At 37.5% G+C, this 22986-nt stretch overlaps 1 protein-coding gene across 1 annotated transcript in view; it reads left to right on the forward strand.

The window, feature by feature from the left end:
- Positions 1-10915: 10915 nt before the first annotated feature.
- The window catches only part of mta1 (metastasis associated 1), a 39536-nt gene continuing 27465 nt past the window's right edge, over positions 10916-22986 (forward strand). The window contains exon 1 of the mRNA XM_056768337.1: positions 10916-11250. Within this exon, the coding sequence (XP_056624315.1) occupies positions 11223-11250 (28 nt within the window). The 5' untranslated portion in view covers positions 10916-11222. The remainder of the gene's footprint in view (positions 11251-22986) is intronic.

Genomic DNA, 22986 nt, shown 5'->3' on the forward strand with positions numbered 1-22986 from the left:
TGGATACAGTATTTATTGCACAAGTTAATTTGGACTTTAATTCTTCCTGCTGCCAATTTCACTACGGGAATACATTTACTTTTTGTGTGAGTGTTACAGCAACAGTAAGTTTGCTGTAGAAGCAGATTGGTACAGCTGATTTGCAGGGGCCAGTCGTTCTGTCGGACAAAAGGCATGCTTGTTACAAAACAATGATTTTCATTGGTTAAATTGTTTAGCTGGAAATGGCACGAGTTACTTACATGGTTTCAAATGAAATTCAATTTTCAAACTAAGTCTGTGCAGATTTCATTTCTATGAATTTTTTTTTACAGGCAACAGCTACTGACGATAGATTCTGTAAAACCTACCAAAATGGCTAGTTTTTAGATGCTGGAATGGCGTTTAAAATGAAACAAATGGCTTGTAAGTTATCAGTGTTACATGTTTAAATACACTATTTTCAATTTAATATACAAAAAAATTGTCTTTAGTACTTTTTAAGATAAGAAGATCTAAGTGTACTCAACTGAGACACCATATATAGAAGTACTAAAGACTATTTTTGTATTGGTACAAACTTAATGGAAGTGTGGATTGGCTGCAATTAATTTTAATCCCTGTTTACTTCACATTAAATCTTTACTGCAGTGATAATTTTCAGTTTGTTGTTTTTAATTTAAATTCTTTTCACTTCTGGTTCATGCCAATCCATTTGGCCGAGTGGGAAACAGGTGCCTAAACCCCTCGGTCTCCCATAAAAGCATTCTTTCATCTGCAACCGCTCCCTGAGTAATAGATTCGGAACCAAATGTCACCTCAAAAGCAAGTGTGATAACCTCAGTGCATGTCCCACCCAAACAACCACACCCAAAGCAAGCCTGACTTCTCACACACGTGTGGGATATGATTCATGTGAGAACATCTGTGTCCTTAATGTATGTACATGTTTTATAAGTCACAAATAGCAATGGATTTTCAAGGCATTATCTAGGTGTGGTGATGAGTTTGAGCTCTTAATTAAGAGATAAATATGTTTATCCTTTAGGGATTATGAAGTTAAAGAGAAACATGATATTTTAAATGACAGAGACAGTATGAAACACTCCCAATGCAGCTTAAGGAATTTAGTCATGTCTCACAGAGTCAAGTGTAACTGGCCTTGTTTTATTTAAGCATAGCAGTGGGAAACAAATGTCAGTGAAAGTCCAGAAGTACCTACTGAAGCATTCAGTTAATCTATTATTATTATTATATAAACTGTTCAGAATTTCATTAACAGCAAAAGCTCTATACTCAGTCTCTTAAGTGTGTCTGCATTTAAAGCCATCAGTCTGGGAAAATAGAAGCAGGTGTCTGCGAAGCCTGATAAGGCAGAGAATGCACAGACTCCACATTATCTCCCTCTAGTCTCTAAGCGACAGAACCGAACTCCACTATCAGACAGTCACAGTTCAACAACAGAAGTCCTCAGAGCATGTGAGAAACTGCTTAACATGGGACCGTTACACAAATGGCACTTCTGTGATACTCTGAATTTTAACCAGTATGGATGCTGAAGAATGTCAAGTTATCCCTTGGTATTTAGCTTGACTCTTGGCCTAAGATAACATTGCATTGACCCCGTCCTGTGTTCTCACCACACGCTCTGAAATTGTTGCTAGGTTTGATGGAAAGATATTCCACAGAGCTGTACTCAACAGTACATTCCCAGCGGTCCCCTTTTGGGAGTTTCCTCTTGTCCTGAGTATCTCTGTTTTATCTAATCGGAGCGAGTATATTTAGAAAGTTTGCTTACACGTCATTCTTGACTTTCTTAAATCAATGTTTGTGCAAGTGGAAAATTTATTTCTAACGGTCAATCAAGTGGGTGCGGTTGCACAAGATGTTTTAGGAGGAGAATTTAAGAAATTTCATTATATTGTTTTTATTGTCACATCATCATGTGGGTCCAGAGGATGTGTTATGGACAAACGTACTGTTTAACAAATGACAGAAGATCGTTAGTCACCAATGTGTTCATTATGTAATTAGGGAATTTCTGGAGGATGTTGACTGTTTTGACTGTTGAAAATATTGACAAAATATTTGCAATGGTAAGTTGTTAAGGCAGAAATCACTGTTTCTATTTTAACAACCCCCTAAACTGAAAATGTAGACCACATGTAATTTCCCATGGAAAGAAAAATTACAGGAGATCTCTTTAATATTTCAATTATTTCTCCTAGTTATCAGTGACATTAAATGGAGAGCAAAGCTCAGATTTTTCTAGTTTCAATATGAACTCAAACATTTCAAATTTCTCAGAATCCACATTATTGTCTTATTTGTTTCATTTTATTTCTCTAAAAGTCGACATGAAACGGAAGTAGCGATTGTCTTCTTTTTCCATATCGTGAAATTAGAAAAAAATTGTTTTGAAAAATGATGGTACTAGTGTAAAATAAATTCTTAATCTAATACATTTTTTACATGTTGTATGTAAGCAGTACAAATGTTACTATTGATGCAATACACCACTATAAAATCTGTACTGGTATTACATGCGCAAGCACACTAACCCGCAAAAAATGAAATAAGCCATTCTAGAATTGTTTAAATCCTACTTTGACTAAATTGAATGCAGAAACACTCTATCGTATCGAAGCATAATGCCTTCACAAATGACTTAAGTTTCTGGTTCTGTTTCATAAAGGATATGAGATCATTTACACAAAGTTTTAAAGTGAACTTGTCCAGAGATGTACTTTGTCAAACAGCACAAGAGCGCCCACACAAGAACCCAAAAACTGGACGTATTCAAACCATAAGAGAACTAACAGAGCCATTTCCTAGACATTCACCCACTAGAGGCATTCCTCTAACGGCACGGCATAAATAGCAAGTATACAGAATGTGGGTTTGGGTCAAGAAAATACATCAAAGGTCACATCTGTGATTTGACTTTGAAGAAGTATATAGACCAGTCCAGAGCTTCAAAATACCCTATAGTTGCATAAACATGCCAATATAGTAATAAGCAAAACAGAAGGCCTTAAATACTTTGTTCCATTTTTAGAAGAGAAAAAAAACCCAAAGCTAAACAGCTTCACTTTCTGTAATGCTCAAGGGAATGTATAAAAATCTTTTATTGAAATCGGCTTTTTTTATAAATAAGAGCTGTGATTTTCCCTAGGATGCAATTAATCTGACAACACACATAAAAATTTCACTAGTCTTGAATTAGTGTTTTCTGCAGTCAAAGGTAAGTTTAGTATCGAGAAAGGCTGCGTGCGATTTGTAGCTTTCAGAAAAAGAGAACATTTAAATCATTATATAACAGACCACAATGTAAAAAAATGACAGTTGCATTTTGTGCATGCATGTGACTTCATGCATGTCCTTTATATTTGTGTAATGTGTAATGCTGTCCAGTCCTGTTAGATTGAAAGTGCCGCCTGAGGCACATTTTTGCTCCATATCATTTTACTGCCTTACTTTTATCCTGATATTTCTGTGTATTACGCAGTCCTTGAAAACTTGCACATGTACATTCATTAAAATACTGATGTACATACAGTATTGCACTTGTGTGGGGGTTGTGAATGTAGACCAGCCTTAAAGTCTCTGGAGTCAGCTGTTTCTTTTTTCTCCAGATTTTTGGCATATGCATGACTCCAGTGTTCCTTTGCCAACTGTCCATGGTGTGTTCTGTAGAACGGATAGCACACTAAAACAAGGACAGCTGGCCTCTTGTAGGGCCTTGCACTTTCAAAGTCTGGCTCTGTCAGGTTTTGCTGAAAGAGGCTGGTGTAATTCTCCAGCAGGGCAGGGCAGATGGAGACAGTGTCAATGCCAATCCAGAGCAGCTGAGAGTTGGAAAATCCTGTTGCTTCTGGCCAGTGCCAAATATACCTCTTACTGTTGCAATTTTTCCTTGATATTTTAATTATGATTTATCTTTTAGTCCTTATCTTACTATCCTCTTGTCTGTTCTTAAGATTCTGGTGTTAATGTGATGAGATTTCGGTACTTTTGAAAAGTAAGATATTAATAGCTTTCCTGTAGCTTTGTGGTTAGAGCATGGCGTTAGCAACCCCAATGTCATGGATACGATCCTAGGGATTACACATACTTAGAAACAAGTTTACCTAGTATAATGCAATGTAAGTCGCTTTGGATAAAAGCATCTGCCAAATGGGTAAATGTAAATGTAATAGGTTGTTTGCCCTAAAAAGCAAAAAAAAACTGAAGCTCTGTGGTGCTTTAAAACCATTATATGAGCATCACGGTCAGCTTAACATATGACTGTTGGCTGGATTTATAGCATGTGTTTGTGGCTGGACTATCTGTTTGCCCAACCGATGGGGCAAATAAGGATTTTGAGAAACCTATTGTCTATTCTATTCTGTTTGCTCATAGTGGTACAGAAGAATTTCATCTCGGTATGACAGGTGGATGGAGGGAAAGGGATAGAACATCAGCTGCATTCTTGCCCAGTCTTTCCCGCAGTTTCTTTTTAACCCTTGCTGCAAATTCTTTTTATTGCATGGATTAAATGTGGAAAGATTTTGTTAAAGTCAGTATCGACAATTTTGTCATCATTTACTCACCCACAAGTTGTTTCAAATCTCTATACATTTATGCTGAACATGAATAAAGAAGTTTGCTACCAAACAGTTCTGGGGCATTATTAACTACCATAGTAAGACAAATTGCTTTTGTAAATGTCTTTGTTTTGTTGAACACAAAAGAAGATATTCTAAGGATTTTATAAGTAAACTGTTCTGGGCCACAATTATCTAATCTAACATTTTATTTTCTACTATGGTAGTCAATAGGGCCCCAGAAATGATTGCTTACAAACATTCTTCCAAATATCTTTCTTTAGTTAAGCAGAACAACAAAAAGTCATAAATATTTGGAGCAATTTGAGGGTGAGAAAATGATAAAACAGAATTCTCATTTTTGGGTGAATTGTCCCTTTAATCAGATTTTATATATGGAAACAGACTATGTTTATGACTATACAATTGCAAACAGTGATTTTAAGATGAAAAGGTGCATAGCAATGACGCATATTTTCTAAGTTTTGAAATTTGGGCTACCTTTGTTACGCATATCTGGCAACCCTGATCAGCTAAAAGATAAAAGTATAAGGTGAAGAATACAATTATTTTTGTAAGGCATAGCACTGCCAATAAAATGTACATTTAAGATTTGGTAGTATCATATTTTGAGTTGTAATATCTGTACTGTTTTGTTATGCAGATCTGGCAACCCTGATCAACTGAAAACATGAAGATATGGCTTTGTTTTTAAAATAAGAACCTTTTGAACATAAAAGGTTGTAACATAACCAGGGATAGATTACTGACCGGGCCAATGGGACCAGTGCCCAGGGGCCCTGGGCTACCATGAGCCCGAGGGTGCCCTAGGCATCAAGGTGGCGCCATCCAGTTTGATACAGAGAACCAAACAACAATGAAACCAAATGTTTCCCATTCCCTATTAGGCCTCTGTGGATACCCTGTAAAAAAATGAAAGATCAACATATGTTTTTATATTATTTTAAATTATTAAACGAATTGTACCTATTAAAAAATAACATACTTATATAAAATGCAGCACATTTAAATAGAATTTTCTGAATCTTTTGCTTGGTGATTTGATGTTCACAGACGTGTCACAGGGGAATTTTATGGTGAGAAATATTTTTTTATTTATGTGATGAATTGAATACATTTATTTGGTCCACTGTTGATTTTTCGCTGTGAGCTCATATAAGACGCAGAGCTAGAACGGTAGTAATATTCATTTTCGTCTTAACTTTCACTTTCTATAAGTGGAATGCTCATCTAAGGGAAAGAACAGAAACATTTTGGGTAGGGGTCGGAGGACCTGGCCCCGGGGCCATTTGAAGTCATAATCCGTCCCTGAATATAACCACTGGCCCAGACATTTGCGTTTTTATATGTTTTTTACAATAAGAGGGACTTAAGGAAACTACGGATAGATGAGGATTGGGTAAAGCTGTGATCTTGGTTTCAAACTTCCACAACTGCTGTGCCCAGGGCCAACCGAACACGGTTCTATAACTTCAAATTAGACACTCACACATATACCCCACAAACATGTTCACACACTTATCAAATCTCTCACCAGAACACAGGGAAGGTTAGAGGGGAATTCTGGAAAGAAAAGCTTTTTATCAGACAGTATATGTGTTAGGTCAGAGTCTGGGTTGCTGTGACAAAATATTTGTCATCAGTCCCAAATCTAATCTCCCGATGTGTTGTGAAGGAACAGAATGAAACCGTTAAATCAGGGTCATTTCCTCTGTCAGCAGTGGCAGGGCTGCTTTGTTCTGATTGCTCTCATTGCACACTTTGTCCTGTTTGGAGATCACGTGAGAACAAAGACTTGAGATAAAAAATGGTTTAATATTGCCCCCTGCTGATGATCGGTGAGAAGTGCACAAGAACTCAGCTGTCAAATCTGTCCTGTGGTCCAGATCGGGGAATTTTTACCAAATGTAATAATTTAGGAATCCCTTTAACACCCGTAGGCCTCATATCTAAATAGGGGAGTTATGTTCTCAATATGTATAGAAACTTCTATTGATAAATATCTTTATTTTTTTCCTGAAAAGTAAAAAAATCTTTAGTGCTAACTAAAGCTTTATATGTTAGCTTTTTAGTTTTAATTGACATTTAACGTAATGTGTGTTATATTTTCCCATACTAAATGTTGATAAAAATTGATCTTGTCACCGTTGAGTTAAATTAACCCAAAATTGTTTTCTATTTTGCACAAAACTCATCTCTTCCATCAGCACCTGACCGATCATTTCTGATTTCTATATCTTTTCTACAATATCTATAAAAAAGCATGCTTAATTAAACTAAGATAAACTAAACTTAGCTCTGTACTCTGTAGAAGCATTGTGAGACATGTTTTTATTGCACGTTCTTTTTGTTGTCCTAGTGTTGACCCAATTGCTTCCATTGCTTACCCAACTTTTAAGTAGCTTTGAATAAAAGCGTCTGCTAAATGACTAAGTGTTAATGTAAATTTGACCCAATGGGTTAATACAAACTAGCATACAGTAATCTTAAATTTTTTGGACCAAACGCTGGGTTGAAAATGTTCCAGATTTTTTTACTATGCACTACATTATATAATTTGCATTAACAAGATAGACAATTAGCCATGTTTAACCATTAGATGGTTTGAAAATCGACAACGGAGGTCAAACCAAGAATGTCGTGGACAATGTTGCTTCTACGTTAGCTTGAAAACAAACATGGCAATATTATGGGTGAGAGAGTCATCTCTCGTGTCATTTCCTGTTTAATGTGCCGCCTTGACTCTTAAGACAATCAGACGTCTTCTCAATTCTTCGATCAAACGTCTTCTCATTACTTTGATCTGCATAAGTGTTTGTCTGTTTTAATGTTAATCTCAATTCTGTTTTTCTATCTAAATGTATTTTTGCTGAATGTTATTTCAGTGTCAAGCACTTACCTGCACTTTTGACAGCAGTCATTGTGAGGTAAAAAGAATCACTTTAACACATATATCATTTTAAGCGCACAAACATTTCACAGTTCCTTCCGGGGAACATTGACGACAGTTGGCAAACAGTGTCTGACTCTAATTAGAGGCCGTAATATAAAAAAACACAAGATCAGGCCTTATGCATTAATTGATTTCTTGTGTTTTTTAGATAGTTCCCTGTTGTGCGAGTGCAAGGGCTCTGGGATCAGGCCAACTGGGGTGGTGCTGCAGCCATGCAGTGATATTGTGTTAAATTGTGTCACAGACAAAGAAATTGTGAGGCCTACTGCTTATTGTTATAGGGTATAGTATCTCTAGTCAGGAGTATGGATAGAATGCAGCTAAATTAAAAATGCAATATCACATCATTTCATTTAGAAGTGATTACTTAATACATTTATTGAAGTGATTTGGCTTGAATTTGTGCCAGGCTTTTAAAGAAGTATAAATGAATAAACACACACACACAAGCACATACAATCAGCAGTATGGACTTGGCTTTGTCGTGAGTCTCCACGGAGGGTAAGTCAAAGCCCTGCCATTGGCTGGGACCAATCATGTGACTGCAGATTAAGCTGGAGGCAGACCTCAGTTTGTAAGGTTTTCATATGGTGTAAATCAACTGCTCACCACAGCATTCCACTCTGCCTTCACTAACAACAACAACTTAACATGAGAGGCTCCTCACCATTCCTTACCGAAACTAGTGCTTACTGAAATTCACCTGCATGCCTGAAATCTTCTCCATTTGAAGAACGTTCTTCAGATCTTTAAGCCTTATCTAAATAGAGACAGGTGAATCTATGATTACATGTTTTGCTAATTGACACATTATTGTTTCCATCACCTATTTTTGTATTTAATATCTGTATACGTCCTTTTTTGTTTTCTTAACAGCAGAAGTACATATATATGTATAAGTCTATTTTGAAATCTGAGTGGGATGATAGTTAAATGGTGCATAAAATCCAAAGGAAAAGATCATTATGAAAATTGTGCTTTTATTTTTATGACTTTCTTTTGTGAAACACAAAAGAAGATGACACTTTCAGAGCCTATTTAATTTAAATATATGGACAAAGGAGCGGCATTAAAGTTCTTTGAATGTCTTCACTTGTGTTCTGTGGATAAAAAAATAAAATCGTCCAGAAATAAGATTTTCTTTCTGTGATGTTTTAATATTTTTGTCAAATAATTGAATGAATGCTAGCAATGATAATGTTATCGGATGAATAAATAAATGTTCATGTAGTATACAAATGTTCATGTCCATACTTGTATAATTCCCTAGGGGGACATTAAGATTTCTTTAAAATCTACTCTGTTAGTACAAAAGCTTTCATGGGGTGTCACCCTTTCAAACCTTTTGCTCATAGGCTACTGGTCCCACAAGTGTATATTAGTACCTCAACTGTACATATTGGTCCCAAACTTATACATATATGAGCCTAGTACATATTAGAACATTTTTAAAGAGTACCGTCAGTGTTTATACCTTTGTCTGACAGTGGGGGAAATGCCCTAAAGTGGGACACTGCCTTATGTGGGACATCTTTGAAGATCCCCCATAAATACATGAATGCCAGTGAAAGCTGTGATGTCATGTGACCATTTCCGAGGTTTTTAAATTGTATTGGATGTAATGCTTTGGATATTGCATGTAACATAAATTAAAAAAATGTCCTGTATTACGGCAATTTTGAATCATTACATCCTGAAATCAGGGTTTATAAAACCTTCTGTTTTTGTTTGTGTTTAGTTCATGGCCTGATTACTATGTGTGTCAAAACCACACTCCTTAATACTCACCTTATCTGATCCTGCCACAGATCTCATGGTAGTGGATGGTTAAGTGTTTCCTGTTGTAGCATAGCATCTATGGCTAATGTTTCTCATATGCTGACTCATTCTATACATAAAAATGTTGGAACATGTGCCACCCACAACGCCTTACAGTAAAGCGGTCTTTCACATTTCCCTGAGACCAAACTCAATAGGGGCAAAATCTTTGTAGCGTTGTGCACATGGAAAGTATAAAAATAAACCATCTTTTGCGACTTTACTGTATGCGTATTCCAAGGCTATTGAACAAATAAATACAACAAGATTTAGACTTCAGTTTACAAAAAATCTGGTTTTGTTACTGTCAACTGAGAGTGTTTAGTCTACACACTCTCTCAACTTAAACAGAGTTAAGAACTACCACATAACATTATTATGTGCTAGACGAAACTTCAGGCCATTTCTTTTGGTTTTCACTAAATAGGTTTTTTATTTTTGTTTAATATATTTTTGTCACTTAATATGTATTTAATATTTGCAGATGCGTTAAGTAACTTAAAGGTCGTTAAAGGTGCTGTGTGTTAAATTTGGCGGCATCTAGCTGTAAGGTTCTGAATTGCAACCAACAACTCACTTCATCCCTCCCCCTCCATTTCGAAGCACTACGGAGATCGAGATAGGATTAGTTGTCGTAACGTTTTCGCTTCTTTCTCAAATAAGATAATGTATTTACGAAACGCATTCTGTAGAGCAGGTCCTCTGTTAAGAGCTACTGTAGAAAAAACATGGCAACGTGTGGGGACCCACGCTGTATGTAGATAGAAATAGCTCATTCTAAGGTAAGAAAAATATAACGCTTCATTAAGTAGGGACTTTATACACATCTGAAGACATAGTTATCTATATTATATTGCATTTCTTTCAAAAGATCCTACTACACAAAACTACACACTGGTCCTTTAAAGTTATACATTTTAAAAGTAGGGATATGCTGAATGAATAAATGTAAATTTCACTAATTCGGTTCAAACTAATTTATGCCGGTTAGTACAAGGTTAGTGTTAGTCTGGATAGTTCATGCTGTAAACATTAACACATACATTTGTTTAATGACATCCTAGAAGTAGGCTACAAAATATGCGTACCTCAGCTGAAACAAAGATGTTTATACAAAAATGTATCACTTTATGCACTTATCTGTAAATATATTTAGGTTTTAAAATATGGAACATAGGCTACATCCATCAAAAACAAACATATATATCAGCCGTTACAGACATATATACATATAGGTCTGTTATCTCTCTCTCTCTCACACACACAAACACACCCACACACACAAACAAAACATACGTGCATTTGTGAAGAAAAGAAAGAGGGAGAATTATTTCTTAGCCTTCTATAGTTCAGCATCCAACATATAAGAACATCCAAATACATCATTGATCATTTTGCAAACAGATTTTTTCTTTTTTATAGCATCCCTGTATATATGTTTGTTTCAAACTCGTTCGAAAAGCAACAGTTGTTTATTTGTTTAATTTTTGCCTCTAGTGGGTCCTAAGTAGTACAGCAATGGTCATTCGAAAGAGGCGGGGAAACGTTAAAAGGAGAGTGATGCTTGCCCCTACACACGGACCCTCTTCCCTCCCTCTCCCTCACCCGTGGCCTGAATCTCTCCTCCTCACCGAGGAAACCGCTTTGTTGGGAAGGTGTCTAAGAACACACGCGTGATTCTCAATTCAATCTGCCGCTCCGTAAAGCGCGGTTTCGAAAATATGTGCACTGTCTCTTTAAGATCCCTTCGCTGGTCCGTTTCGTATTGATCAATCCACCATTTTCCAGCGCACAGCACTCAGCGGCGGCAGCGGCGAGAGATAGAAAGCCCTACCTGGAGACGCCAGGCAGGACCGGGGGCAGTCATGGCAGCCAACATGTACCGGGTCGGAGGTAAGAGATCAAGCTTTGTAAAAAACATCGTGTTGTTTTTTGCGTGTCACCCTCGTACATGCTGTTTTGCGTCAGGGCTTAGCAGTTTTAGGTTTGTCCTTCCTCTTTTATGTTTTAAAGTAATGTAGTACTACAGTGAGAGGATGACGAAGACGATGGTGAGATGAAGAGGAACGCTCTCGTTTCGGGACCCCGGGAATGTTTTTAATAGTAACTGGCTCAACATTTGTCGTTGTTAGCATGATGTAGCGCGTGCGTGTGTCATTGAGTATTAGTAACATTCGGGTAACTCTTAAATTTAGAGAGGAGGGAGGCATATGAGCTCTTAAAGTTAAGTTTGAGCAGCACGCTTTTACTTTGAGACTCCGTTGGGTAAGAAGCGCTGTTTACTGGATCAGTCATGAATCTTATTGTACTTTATGTAGATACGTACGAACAAAAGATAAAGTGAGAAAGTTTGTTAACGTAGACATAAAGCCAATAGATGTAGTGGAGTTTGGTCCTGTGCTCATAAAGATGTTGTTAAAAACCCAGAACAGAATAGAAAACGTGGTCACGTTGTCTCAGAGGTTGAACTTAATTGAGATGTAGACTACACTGCACTGCACTGAAATTGGTGTGTGATCATAAAAGCCAGTAGATGCCAATAACGCAATGCTGTTTGAATAAATGTGGGTCAAATTTAAAAGGTGTCCACAATTATGTCTAATTACATTAATTATCCATTATGGCTGAAGCTCAGGTACCTATTTAAGTGATTGCATCTGGCTTTGTACAAAAGACAAGTGAAAATGAACTGATCCCATGTTGGCATCAATTATCCATTAGGGTACTGGTCTGAGGAGAAAAATGTGTCCTTACGGTGTCCAATGTGTAATTATTGATATAATGAGTGTATTTGACAGAGGATGTTTAGTCTTGAGAAAGTGGGGCTGTATAGGGTGGTCTAACATAGAGTAGACAAAAGCTGATCTCATGTCAGGCACTGTGTGAGATATCCTGTGCTCACATCAAATGCACCCTAATGAAAATTAACCTTTTAAAGGAGTCATATGACACGGCTAAAACGAATAATATCGCTTGTTTTAGATGTAATGCAATGTGTATACACGATTTAGGGATAAAAAATGCGGTACTTTCCACATACCGTGCATCAGGTTCCAAAGCAATTATACTGACAGGTATGCCCACCGTCCTTTCTCATATATTTGGGCGGTCTTAGTCAAATCATACCAGGAACTGACATAGATCTGTGGGGGTGTGGTTTCATGAGGCGTTTCAGGCAGGTCTGGGTGAGCATTCGCTTTTAGATAGAATGCATGTTTTGTTCCGACACTTTCATTTTTGCAATTTTACATGTCTCAAACATGCATGGGCAACTTATAAAACACACCGAAAAACACTTAATCGCACCATATGACCCCTTTAAAAGTTATTGTTCCCTGCACCTAGACAGTTGTAGTGCATGTGTGTTTGAAATATACTATTCTTACTATTTCTGCAGGATGTAATATGAATAGTATGCATATTTTCTGTATGCAAAGAATACTCGGGTGACTTGCTACAGTTGGCAAAATGTGCTGTGTAGAACAGAACATACTGTGCTGGGAATGTTTAATGTGCACGACTGACTGTCCGTTTTATTGTGATGAATGAACTGGACTCAATGTGAATCACATTTTTTGACCTTTTTTCTTGTAATTGCACTAATTTTTAATTATTTTAAACAAAATTAGACTGAAATATAAGATTGTATACACTTAAAACAAATAAATGCCAAATAATCATTTTGGCTCTATGGTTCCATAAATAAACTTGGACAAGCACATTTTGTTTCTTCTGTTCTGTGTAGTGGAAAAGGGTTCTTTAGACTATGAAAAAGTAAGAAAGAAATGTCTCATTTAAGAAGCTTTCTGTGCGAAACAAACATGGTTTGTAGCACCCCAATTTTTAGGAGTGCACCTTATTTTTCTATATAGTTATTGGATGCTGCACAAAAAGGTTCAAGTTTATTTATATATATTTTAATTTTTTTACAATGTTGCATTGATTCAAAGCAGCTTTATAAGAAAAAAAATCACACAAAAAATAAAATATAGCTGACCTAAGGCATAGAAAAACCGAAATCTTCAAAATGAGTATGTTTTTTTTAAACTAAAGGACATGTAGTCGATTAATTTGATAGATAACAGGTATCATATCGAACAGGAAAATTAGAACAGGAGTGGTTAAACATAAAGAATTTGAGTGTAACATGAATAAAAAATGTGCAGTAATAGTAAGATAAAGTAAGTCCGTAAGTTGTAGTTGGATCAGAATTTAACATTAATGCATTGTAAAATTATCAAATAATATATACATGGGTATTTCAATCTCTACACAGCTCTGTTCTCTGTGGTTATCCTGTACAGAGATACATCGCAGCCTTGTGGATGGTTAAGTCGGGACTTCAAGATTATTTCGTAAATATCTGTTACACGCTCCTCCCAGTATTTGCAACATCTCTGCTGCTGATGCTGAAAATGGCCCCAGGCTCTTAGTCCAGCACAGAATCTCAGTGGGCCGCCATACCTCTGGCTACGGCATCACCTGATACATATCGACAGCTCTCTCTCTCTCTCTCTCTCTCTCTCTCTCTCTCTCTCTCTCTCTCTCTCTCTCTCTCTCTCTCTCTCTCTCTCTCTCTCTCTCTCTCTCTCTCTCTCTCTCTCTCTCTCTCTCTCTCTCTCTCTCTCTCTCTCTCTCTCTCTCTCTCGCTCTCTCTCACTGTATATTGCTCCTTTTCTCCCATTGGTCCAACATGGACCAAATAGAAGCACATCGAACTACCTCAGACTGGAACAATGCCAGTTTTGCACAATTTTACACCTCCATGCTCAGACCTCTGCTGTGCACCCAACACTTAGCGCAAGCGTACTAATAGCCAAATGCTGAGATGAGTTTGTGATGTTGTTATGCAGTCAGACTATGATTTGAATCTTATAAAAGCATCCCAGATCCCTTTCTCCTGGTTCCCCCAGTCATGATCAAGTCATTGTCACCCTTTAGAGGATTTTCCGGCATTAAATTGGGATGTGGAAGCATGATGGTTAAAACAATGGCCTGTGAGAAGGAAACAAAGCGTTCCTTTCCTCTTTGTCCTCCCTCACACTTGATGGAGAAGGTAGTCGGCCTGAATTCTCTCTCATTGAGCTAACGGTTTTTCGCTGGCTCTCCTTTCTTCTCCCAGAAGGGAGGCTTCTCCTAGACTCCAGCGTAGAAGAAACGTGCCAAGAAAATCAGAGGGATTTTTTTAAAAACAGACCACCATGATCAGCCACAGAAAGATGGAAATCACATGGCTGAATCACATTAGGATTGGTGACGTTCAACTCGGCTATGTTAACGGTCGGGATTAAGCATGTCTCTAACCCGTCCTGAAGGACCCCTACTACTGCACATATTGAATGTCTCTCCTCAAGCTCCACCTGCTCGGGATTCGTTTGTGGGTTCTCCTGTTTGCTTTTTTCCATGTGTCTTTGTCACACTTGGTGTTGTGCAGCGTTTCACTCAATCTAACGAGCAGGAGAACTGCATGGTAATTAGCCACGCCCCCTCATTTTCATACCAGATATACAAAGAACACAGAAATCTTTTTCTGTTGCAATGGTGTATGCATTCATATCATCTAGTCATATTTTAGAGTATGAGCAGATGCATAGAGCAGACAGATTTTAGAGTAGGTTTACACAATAAAAAATGGAAAAGTTTTTCCTTAATGTTTTCGAAAAGTTTCAGGTACACAGGACTAGTGGTGGGAATCACAGGGTACCTCACGATACGATTCAATACGCAATATGCCTCACGATACCGATCATATCACAATGTTACTATATAAGTCCGAGTAAAGTGACATTAAAATATGTGTTCTGAGTTTGTCACACAACAGAAAAGTGTGTTAACCACCCAGACAAATTTGAATGTAGAAAAAAACATCCAAGTAAATAAAACAAGTTATCAAAATCTAAAAAAATAAGCAGTACTCTTGGCTCTCAAATGCTGGGAGGCGTGTTTGCGGTTGGCGCTGAAGCCACGCCCACTTGCATTGCTCAACCTGAGTCCGCAGTATGTACTATATGTGAAGATTTTTATGAGAGGATTTGAATTAAAAAACATGCAATATTCGTTAAAATATCGTTCACGAGTTATAGTATCCAGATAATAATACATGTTAAAAGAGTATTTGGCGTGATCTCTGAGGAGAGGGCTCAGAATGCGTCAGTTTCTTCCGAACTCCGAGTTGGGGCTACCCTAGTCTCCCCCTGTCTTGGGAGAGGGCTCTGGGCCCGATATTAGCCCGAACCCAGAGCGCTCCACCGTTGTCGTGCGGGAGAAAACAGGCTCGTGGTGAGGAGCCGGGGTAGTAGAAGGATGCTTGAAGACTATAGAGAGAATGCAGGTAAAACAGCTTGGTCTATTTGTAGTTGTTCTCTCTTGAGCTGATAGGGTAGATGCTGAGATTGCGGATAGCGAACCAGCCGGGTGCTTGTTCTCCTTCCAAACTTTGTTAATTAAAAATCATTCAATGAAGCACGTCGCGATCACGCACAATGATCCTCCTTCCATTCACATTATTCCCATCCGCCCACTAGCGTCAGCGGTACCGTTTGCTTGTTATTTGGTGTGAGATTTGTTTAGTTAGGCAGAGTGAGGGCATGAAAGAGCCTGAAAATGTGTGTGAGTTTTCAACCCCTGAACTCGTGATTGGGCAGACGTCTGATGCTAGGCACGCTAGTGATAGGGGTGTGTCCATGCATGCTCGGACACTCCATTGCATCATCGATCCCCTGTTTTAGCTCCACCCAAAAAATCCTGAACAGAGAATGGGTGAAAAACTGTTTAATGGTTTAACTCCACAATTCTGTACTAGACACTTCTGTGTCTTTATGTGTTTCAGTAATACAGTTCTAACATCTATAAATTTGCCACTTTATTTAAGTCCACAAAATGTTTTTTCAGTCGGTAAATTAATAACGTGTTACCAACATGAGTTAAATTTAATTTTGTGAACTGACACATTTAACTCCTTAAAGCAATTGTATAAATATCAGGTACATTTATACACATAACGGGCTCCTTTTGAAACCTGGGAACATCTCATTGTAAACCAGCTTTCATATCGCCATATCGATATATTGTTCCACCCCTACACAGGACAGTGTTATCAGAATGATCTGCATTTACATGGATCCTGGAAAACTAATAAAAATTATGTATTATGCATGCCAGGCCATTGGATGGTGCTGTTGCGCTATTAAGAAACCATATGTACTCGCGCACATCCGCATAAATCGTTTTAAGCCCTTTTATCACATTTAGTCGGTGTATATGTGTGTTATTAGTATTGTGCATATAAATGCTATGTCTCCGCTGGTTGTAGTGGTGCAGTAAATACATTTTTGCTGGAGAAATAATAAGTATGTCACACGGCACAAAGATTCAGCACAGAGTCAGCCATAATCGTTTGGGGCATACTCGTGCATGCCTACAGACTGAACGCATAATACGCATTCGTTTTTTGAAAACAGCGCTTTCAGAGATTACACGGAAATGATAATGCCGTAGTTTTCAAAAACTTGCACTTGAGACACTTTTTCGAAAATTTGCGTTTTCTGTCCCTAAAAACGCAGCTTTCCGACGGCTAAGATTTTCTTCAAAATTTTGGCACAGGATTCTGTTATCTGGTCCACATTGCTACATTGTGCAGAAAGTTCCTGCAAGGTTGGTCTAACTGAATTGAATTAAAACATCTAAATGTAGTGCACCCCTGTCTTTTGGCGAAAAAGGTACAGTACATCTGCTTTATGTCATTAACAGACCCAAATGCAATATAAACCCAAGAAACTTGGCAGAAAGTGCCACAGAAGTTACTGTATGCGTTTCCTTTACCATTTATATAGCTTTTTAATAAAATGAGCCAAAGATTAAAAAAGATAATTCCACAGATTTTGCAGAATTCTGCAGATTTTTCTTAAAACTCACTCTATACTGTCCATTCATTAGTTAAACCAGACTACTGTATGTACAGCATTGAACTGTATTGTATGTGGTTTACCAAATAAAAAATTGGTCATCATTCACTCACCCTCTTGTCATTTCAAACCTGTATGACTTTCTTCTACACAAAAGAAGACATTTTAAAGAATATTGGTAACCGAACAATGGCGGATCCATAGACTTGCATCTATTTCGTGTCCTCACAATAGAAATGTATAGGTACCATCATTGTTCATTATTGGTTGAACTAGCCATTTAAATACAGGTTATGATTGGTTGCAATAACTGCAAGCTGTCAGTTGCCTAGCGAAGCATCCCTGCCCCTTGCTGAGTCCTGAAGCTCCTCCCAGGAGCAGTTATCTAGCTAGCAAAGTTGTATGATTGACAGTTAAAACGGCAACATTATAATTTATTCAATAGTTCCTGCACTGGCAGAGAGTTTTTAATAAAATGAGAGGAATAATGTTGTTTCTATGTAAATGCTCCAAGAATTACTTGACTACTTTCTGCTGTTACTTTAGCACTAGCTTTGTTCAACTTTGTGTTGAAGGAAGTGTTTAGTTTAAACGGTTGATTTTTTTTTTACAGATTGATTTCACCCTTAATCTATAACTACTAGAAAAACCTTCAGGTGGTTGTTATGCACATTGGAAACTACATTTTCCTTAATCGTTCATTGTTTGATAATGAGGTCTTTTCTAACTATTTGCCCCGATCCAATGGTCTTACACCTCTACGTACCACTTTCTGCCCTAATTCGTCATGACGTGACACTTCACTTTGTTTCCTATGCAACAGCAATGTATTTGTTTTAGCGTCACATGCTGGACATGTTATGTTGGACATAGCTCTACATTTAAGGCAACATGAAGTCAAAATTGAACTTCTTAAATAATTTCTGTTGATATTATGCACAGTTCAATCAACACATTTGAAGTCAGTCTCTATAAAAACGTAATCTGGAAATGTTGTCCAGCTTTGTTTGATGTCATCAAGGCTGGACTGACTAATGGTTAGTGTTAAGCATTAAGCAAGTTGGTTTCAAGTATTGTAGGCAACCAGTAATAAAAAGCAGATTAAAAAGGACTACCGAATGATAGTATAATAATGTAGAAATAATAGCACAACACAATTTATTAAAAACTCATTAAGACCACACTCTATGTTAAGAAATTAAGATGCTCTTGAGAGTGAACTTGACCTTCAGCCTTTAAATAACATGAAAAAGTGTATGAAGAGGAGACCTCTCATTCAGGTCTGCCTCAATTAAAGAAACTAAAAAATGTTAATTAACGTCTCTACTCAAATTAATTTACTTGTATAGTGCTTTTAGGAATGCATACTTATTATAGCGGCTTTACATAAAAAACATGTATATTCGTATGTACCAGACAGAACCAGGATAGTAGTTTACAAAGGGTGTTATCTGAAGGTGCATTTGTAATGCGGTATAAATAGTAATATTTACATTTATTAAAAGTAAAAGTTTAAAAGCAGTAATAATGTAATTGTAAAGATTATGATATAAAGCTGCTATCCTTCTGAATCCTTGTTTCTCTATATTTTGTGATTAAAAAAATCCCTATTATTAGAAGAGCAGCACGATTCTGGATAAATTGAGAATCATGATTATTTTGTTTCAAATAGAGATTGCGATTCTCTTATGATTCTGAATGATGACTAAAAGTAATGCATCAATTACTAGAGGTTTTGACGAAAAACAGTTTATTTGTTTAGGTTTGTAATATACCTTGCTTTAAAATGATTACATATTTCATGGTTCACATACAGTAACTATATTGATAATTTAGTTTAGTTTAGTTTTTTTTTACTGTAATACAAATGTTTATCTTCCTTAAAACTATTAATGCATTGAAGTAACTTGTATAAGGTGTCACTAGAATTCAAGTTCTTTAGAAAGATTTTTACCTGACATCTACAGAAAACTTGAAGAGGTCTTTAAAGAATTATACAACTGATAAACACTGTATTCTCACCTGTAAACAGTTTAAAATAACCTGAAACATGAAATGCTGGGTAACTTGATGAGATACCGCAGTTTCTCTATTAGTGTAAAGAAATACAGTGATAAACGCCACACACTATCATGACGTGTTTTTAATGGGCAGAGTGAGAGCTTGTAATTGCGTGTCTCATGCGTGCGAGTTGGCGATTTTCTGCTTTAATCCCAGTACTCCTGCGATCATTTGACACAGAAATAATAATAGTGTGGTTGAAAAGACTGTTTGTGACATCATTTCATACCTAATGAAGATAATGCCTTTCTCTGCTTCATCAGCAGCACCAACACAGATTGAAGCGTTAGGATTTTAGTCGGAGGTTTAAGTTAATAGACACACAGGAATGGTTGAATTTCTCATAAATGAGATCGTGTGGGTGTTTGAATCAAGATCTTTAACGATTAATCTTGCAGTTCTAATTATTAGTCAAGCGTTGTTTGTCACTGGGTTTTTGCAAATATCTAACCAATAAAAAGTATTTATAGGGCTCAGTGTTTCCCACAGGATTTTGACAGACTTGTGGCGCCAGTGACTTTTCAAACTAATTAGCATATTTGTGACGTCATTAACCCGTACTTGGATCGTGTTAGGACTTGATATCTGTTTTTCTTCTACTTTCTGAACTAGTCACATTATACTGTATTTAACATTTGAATGCCACCAAGACTCTAACTGCTGCTAAAATTCTTGACTTATAAATGCAACATCATCGGACAAAATCACAATGTAGCGTATCTCCATTATAGAGCGGCTATATGCTGTTTGCCCTTTCTCCACAATGATTTGCTGTATTATGAACGCTTCTTAATGCAAGTGACAGTTAAAATCATTTCACAGAGCTAACTACACTCGCGGAAGAGAGGCCGAGGGCTCGCACACACATTGAGCTCATCGGAAGATAGTGCATGCGAACACGGAAGAGGAGGACAAGTCAGGAAAGAGAGTTAGAAGAGGAAGCGCAGTTTATTCCTAGTTAATCGATCACAGATACTGTCATTATCCCGGGTGGATAAAAAATTATAAAATGTGATGCCAAATATACTTGAAAGGCCATTAATATACCTGGGTGGACGGCCCATGTAAATGCATTCTATGGGAAACGCTGGGGCTTGTCAACTTTGAAAACACAATATTAAATCATTGTAAAAGCAAAGTTTTTTCCATTTCCTGAAAAACAGTGAATTTCTGGACATCCGTGGTTTTTTAATTCCTGATGATCCAGAGGTCCTCACCCAGGCGAGATATCTCCACAGATGTTTGGTCATCAACTTTATACAGTTCAGTCAAGTTTAGATTGATAAAATTCAACTTCAGGAGAAAATCATTGATGCTCTTTTGGTCACAGATTGCATTTTGTGAGAGGCATTATGAGCCGAGCACCTTACACACAAATGTGTATTTATTCCTATATTTTTGTCCATCTGTTTGTTTGTGCACACGCTTCGGATGTGTCTGTCAATATTTTCAAAGCTTTTGTGTTTACCCCCTGAGCAACATTGCAGGCTAAAAAGTTAGTTGAAAAGGTTTGATAAAAAACATTTATGTTTGGTTGAATAAAAGTAATGTTTTATATAACATAATAATTGTCAATTTTATCCAGTTTAAATAAGAACTTTGAATTTGTTAAAGTCACTTTGGTTAAGCAACTTAAAGGGGTCATATGGAGCTAATATGTGTTTTTCTATGTCTTCGACATGTAATAGACACGTAAAATTGCAAAAATTACGTGGTCGGAACAAACTATGCATTCTATCTAAAAGTGAATGCTCACCCAGACCTGCCTGCTGAAACACCTTGTGTAACCACACCCCCACAAATCAAGATGTATATGCAAGTAAGATGGGCATACCCTTCTGCCCAGTTGTTTGGAACCTGATGTTCCAAATATGGTAAGAGGCGTTACATTTCCATCACTCGCTTGCAGTATTCAACTAATCGCTATGCACTGACTAACTGGTCAATCAAAACACGCCTCACTTTTCAGAGCGATGAGCTTTGTAAAAAATCTGCATGTTTCAGAGAGGCAGGGTAAAGAAGAGATACAAACATGCATGGTATGTGGAAAATGCTGCGCTTTTTACCTTAAATCGTGTATACACATTTCATTACATCCAAAACAAACAATATTATTTGTTTTAGCTCTGTCATATGACCTCTTTAAAGGTATGTGTGTGTGTGTACAAGATCAGGATGGCACCACCTCCGTCTCATTTTGAGCCAGGAAAAACCCTGCACTAATGCTCAGAGTATGTGTTTGGCACATAAGCTTGAATTAACAAGTATTGCCATAGTAACGGATGTCTCATGGGTCCTCATCTGATTGTCCTAAGACAGGGATTGAATGGCCTCGCTGCACTCTGTTGCACTCTGTAGACCTGTGCCGGCTGGGTCGCAAAGACCTCGTTCTCTGTCTGAGTGCAGCACATGGCCAGACACACTTACAGAAGTCATACCTGACTGTGTGTGTTTGTCAGTGTTCTTACCTTCATTTTTTTCATCCTTTTTTTGGTACGCATTATGTCTGGTTTAAGAGATTGTTGGCATTCTCATCTGCATCTGACTTTATTAGATTCCCTGCACCTTGTTCTTTCTTTTTTGGTGGACTTCAGTCTCAGTAAAGCTCTGCAACATGTACAGATTGGATCACAGGAAATCTGACTGCACTGTGATGTCACAGACTGTGTCTTGTGCTGATTGGTGGGGGGATGGGGGCACAGTATTTGCTGTGGGCGCAGGCGAGTGGAGATGGCAGGAGGGTTGGCAGAAGCTGTGAGAGACAGCGATGATGCCTTTAGGTCTTCTGTATGCACCTTGTCGTTCTCCACACAGTTTTGCTTGAGGGTCTGATAGTCTTCATGTCAGGTTTTGCTGGGGCCCAGGAGGCCCATGGTAGAAGTAGTGCTCATTAGAAAAGCAGCAAAAAGACGTGGCCACTGCAGAGATATAGTCTTACAGAAACATGCAGATGTAGTTAAGTGCCACGAAATGGAGGATTCAGGTGTTTTTGATGTTTTGATGCTAAAAGTATACATTGAAAATACATTTTATTATTAGTGTCAAAATAATTTGTATTATTAAGAAACATGCCATCACACAGATCAGCCAGCTTGAACTCCGTAGTGAACAACAATACAAAAAAACAATACACCGCAATGTACAGCCTCACAGAATTTCTAAGAAAACCCAGGGTCTTTAAGACATATACACTATTCCCCTAAAACAGTTCTAGTTTGGAAAATAGTGCTCTGCCAAGTACCTGAAATCTTTTAGAACCAGACTTGGGTCATTGCATGTAGCATTTGTAAATAAAAGGGTTCGGATGGCAACGTTTAAATTTACCTCCAAATTTACCACAGAGGTTTTAATAAACCAATTATGCTAAGTGTGAAAAAACCCTTAGAGGTTCCTTTTTTCGAAACCAATGGATTTGGGGTTCGAAGTAGAGCTGTCGCGGTAACCGCTGTATTGTACTACCGCGCTACTGACAAGCCAACCACAGGGACAGGAACGCAACCGCAGAAACCCGCGGAGCAATCACCTTTTTTTGAGTATGGCATCAGGGTTTGCTGTTCTTTTTTACACCTTTGCATTCTGCAATGAATGTTTAATAAATCAATGATGAATACAAGAGTGTTACGTGTATCATTGTCCCGCCAACTGTTAGTATGGGGTGTTTTTA

This window comes from Triplophysa dalaica, chromosome 15 (assembly GCF_015846415.1).
Source record: "Triplophysa dalaica isolate WHDGS20190420 chromosome 15, ASM1584641v1, whole genome shotgun sequence".
Lineage (NCBI taxonomy): Eukaryota > Metazoa > Chordata > Actinopteri > Cypriniformes > Nemacheilidae > Triplophysa > Triplophysa dalaica.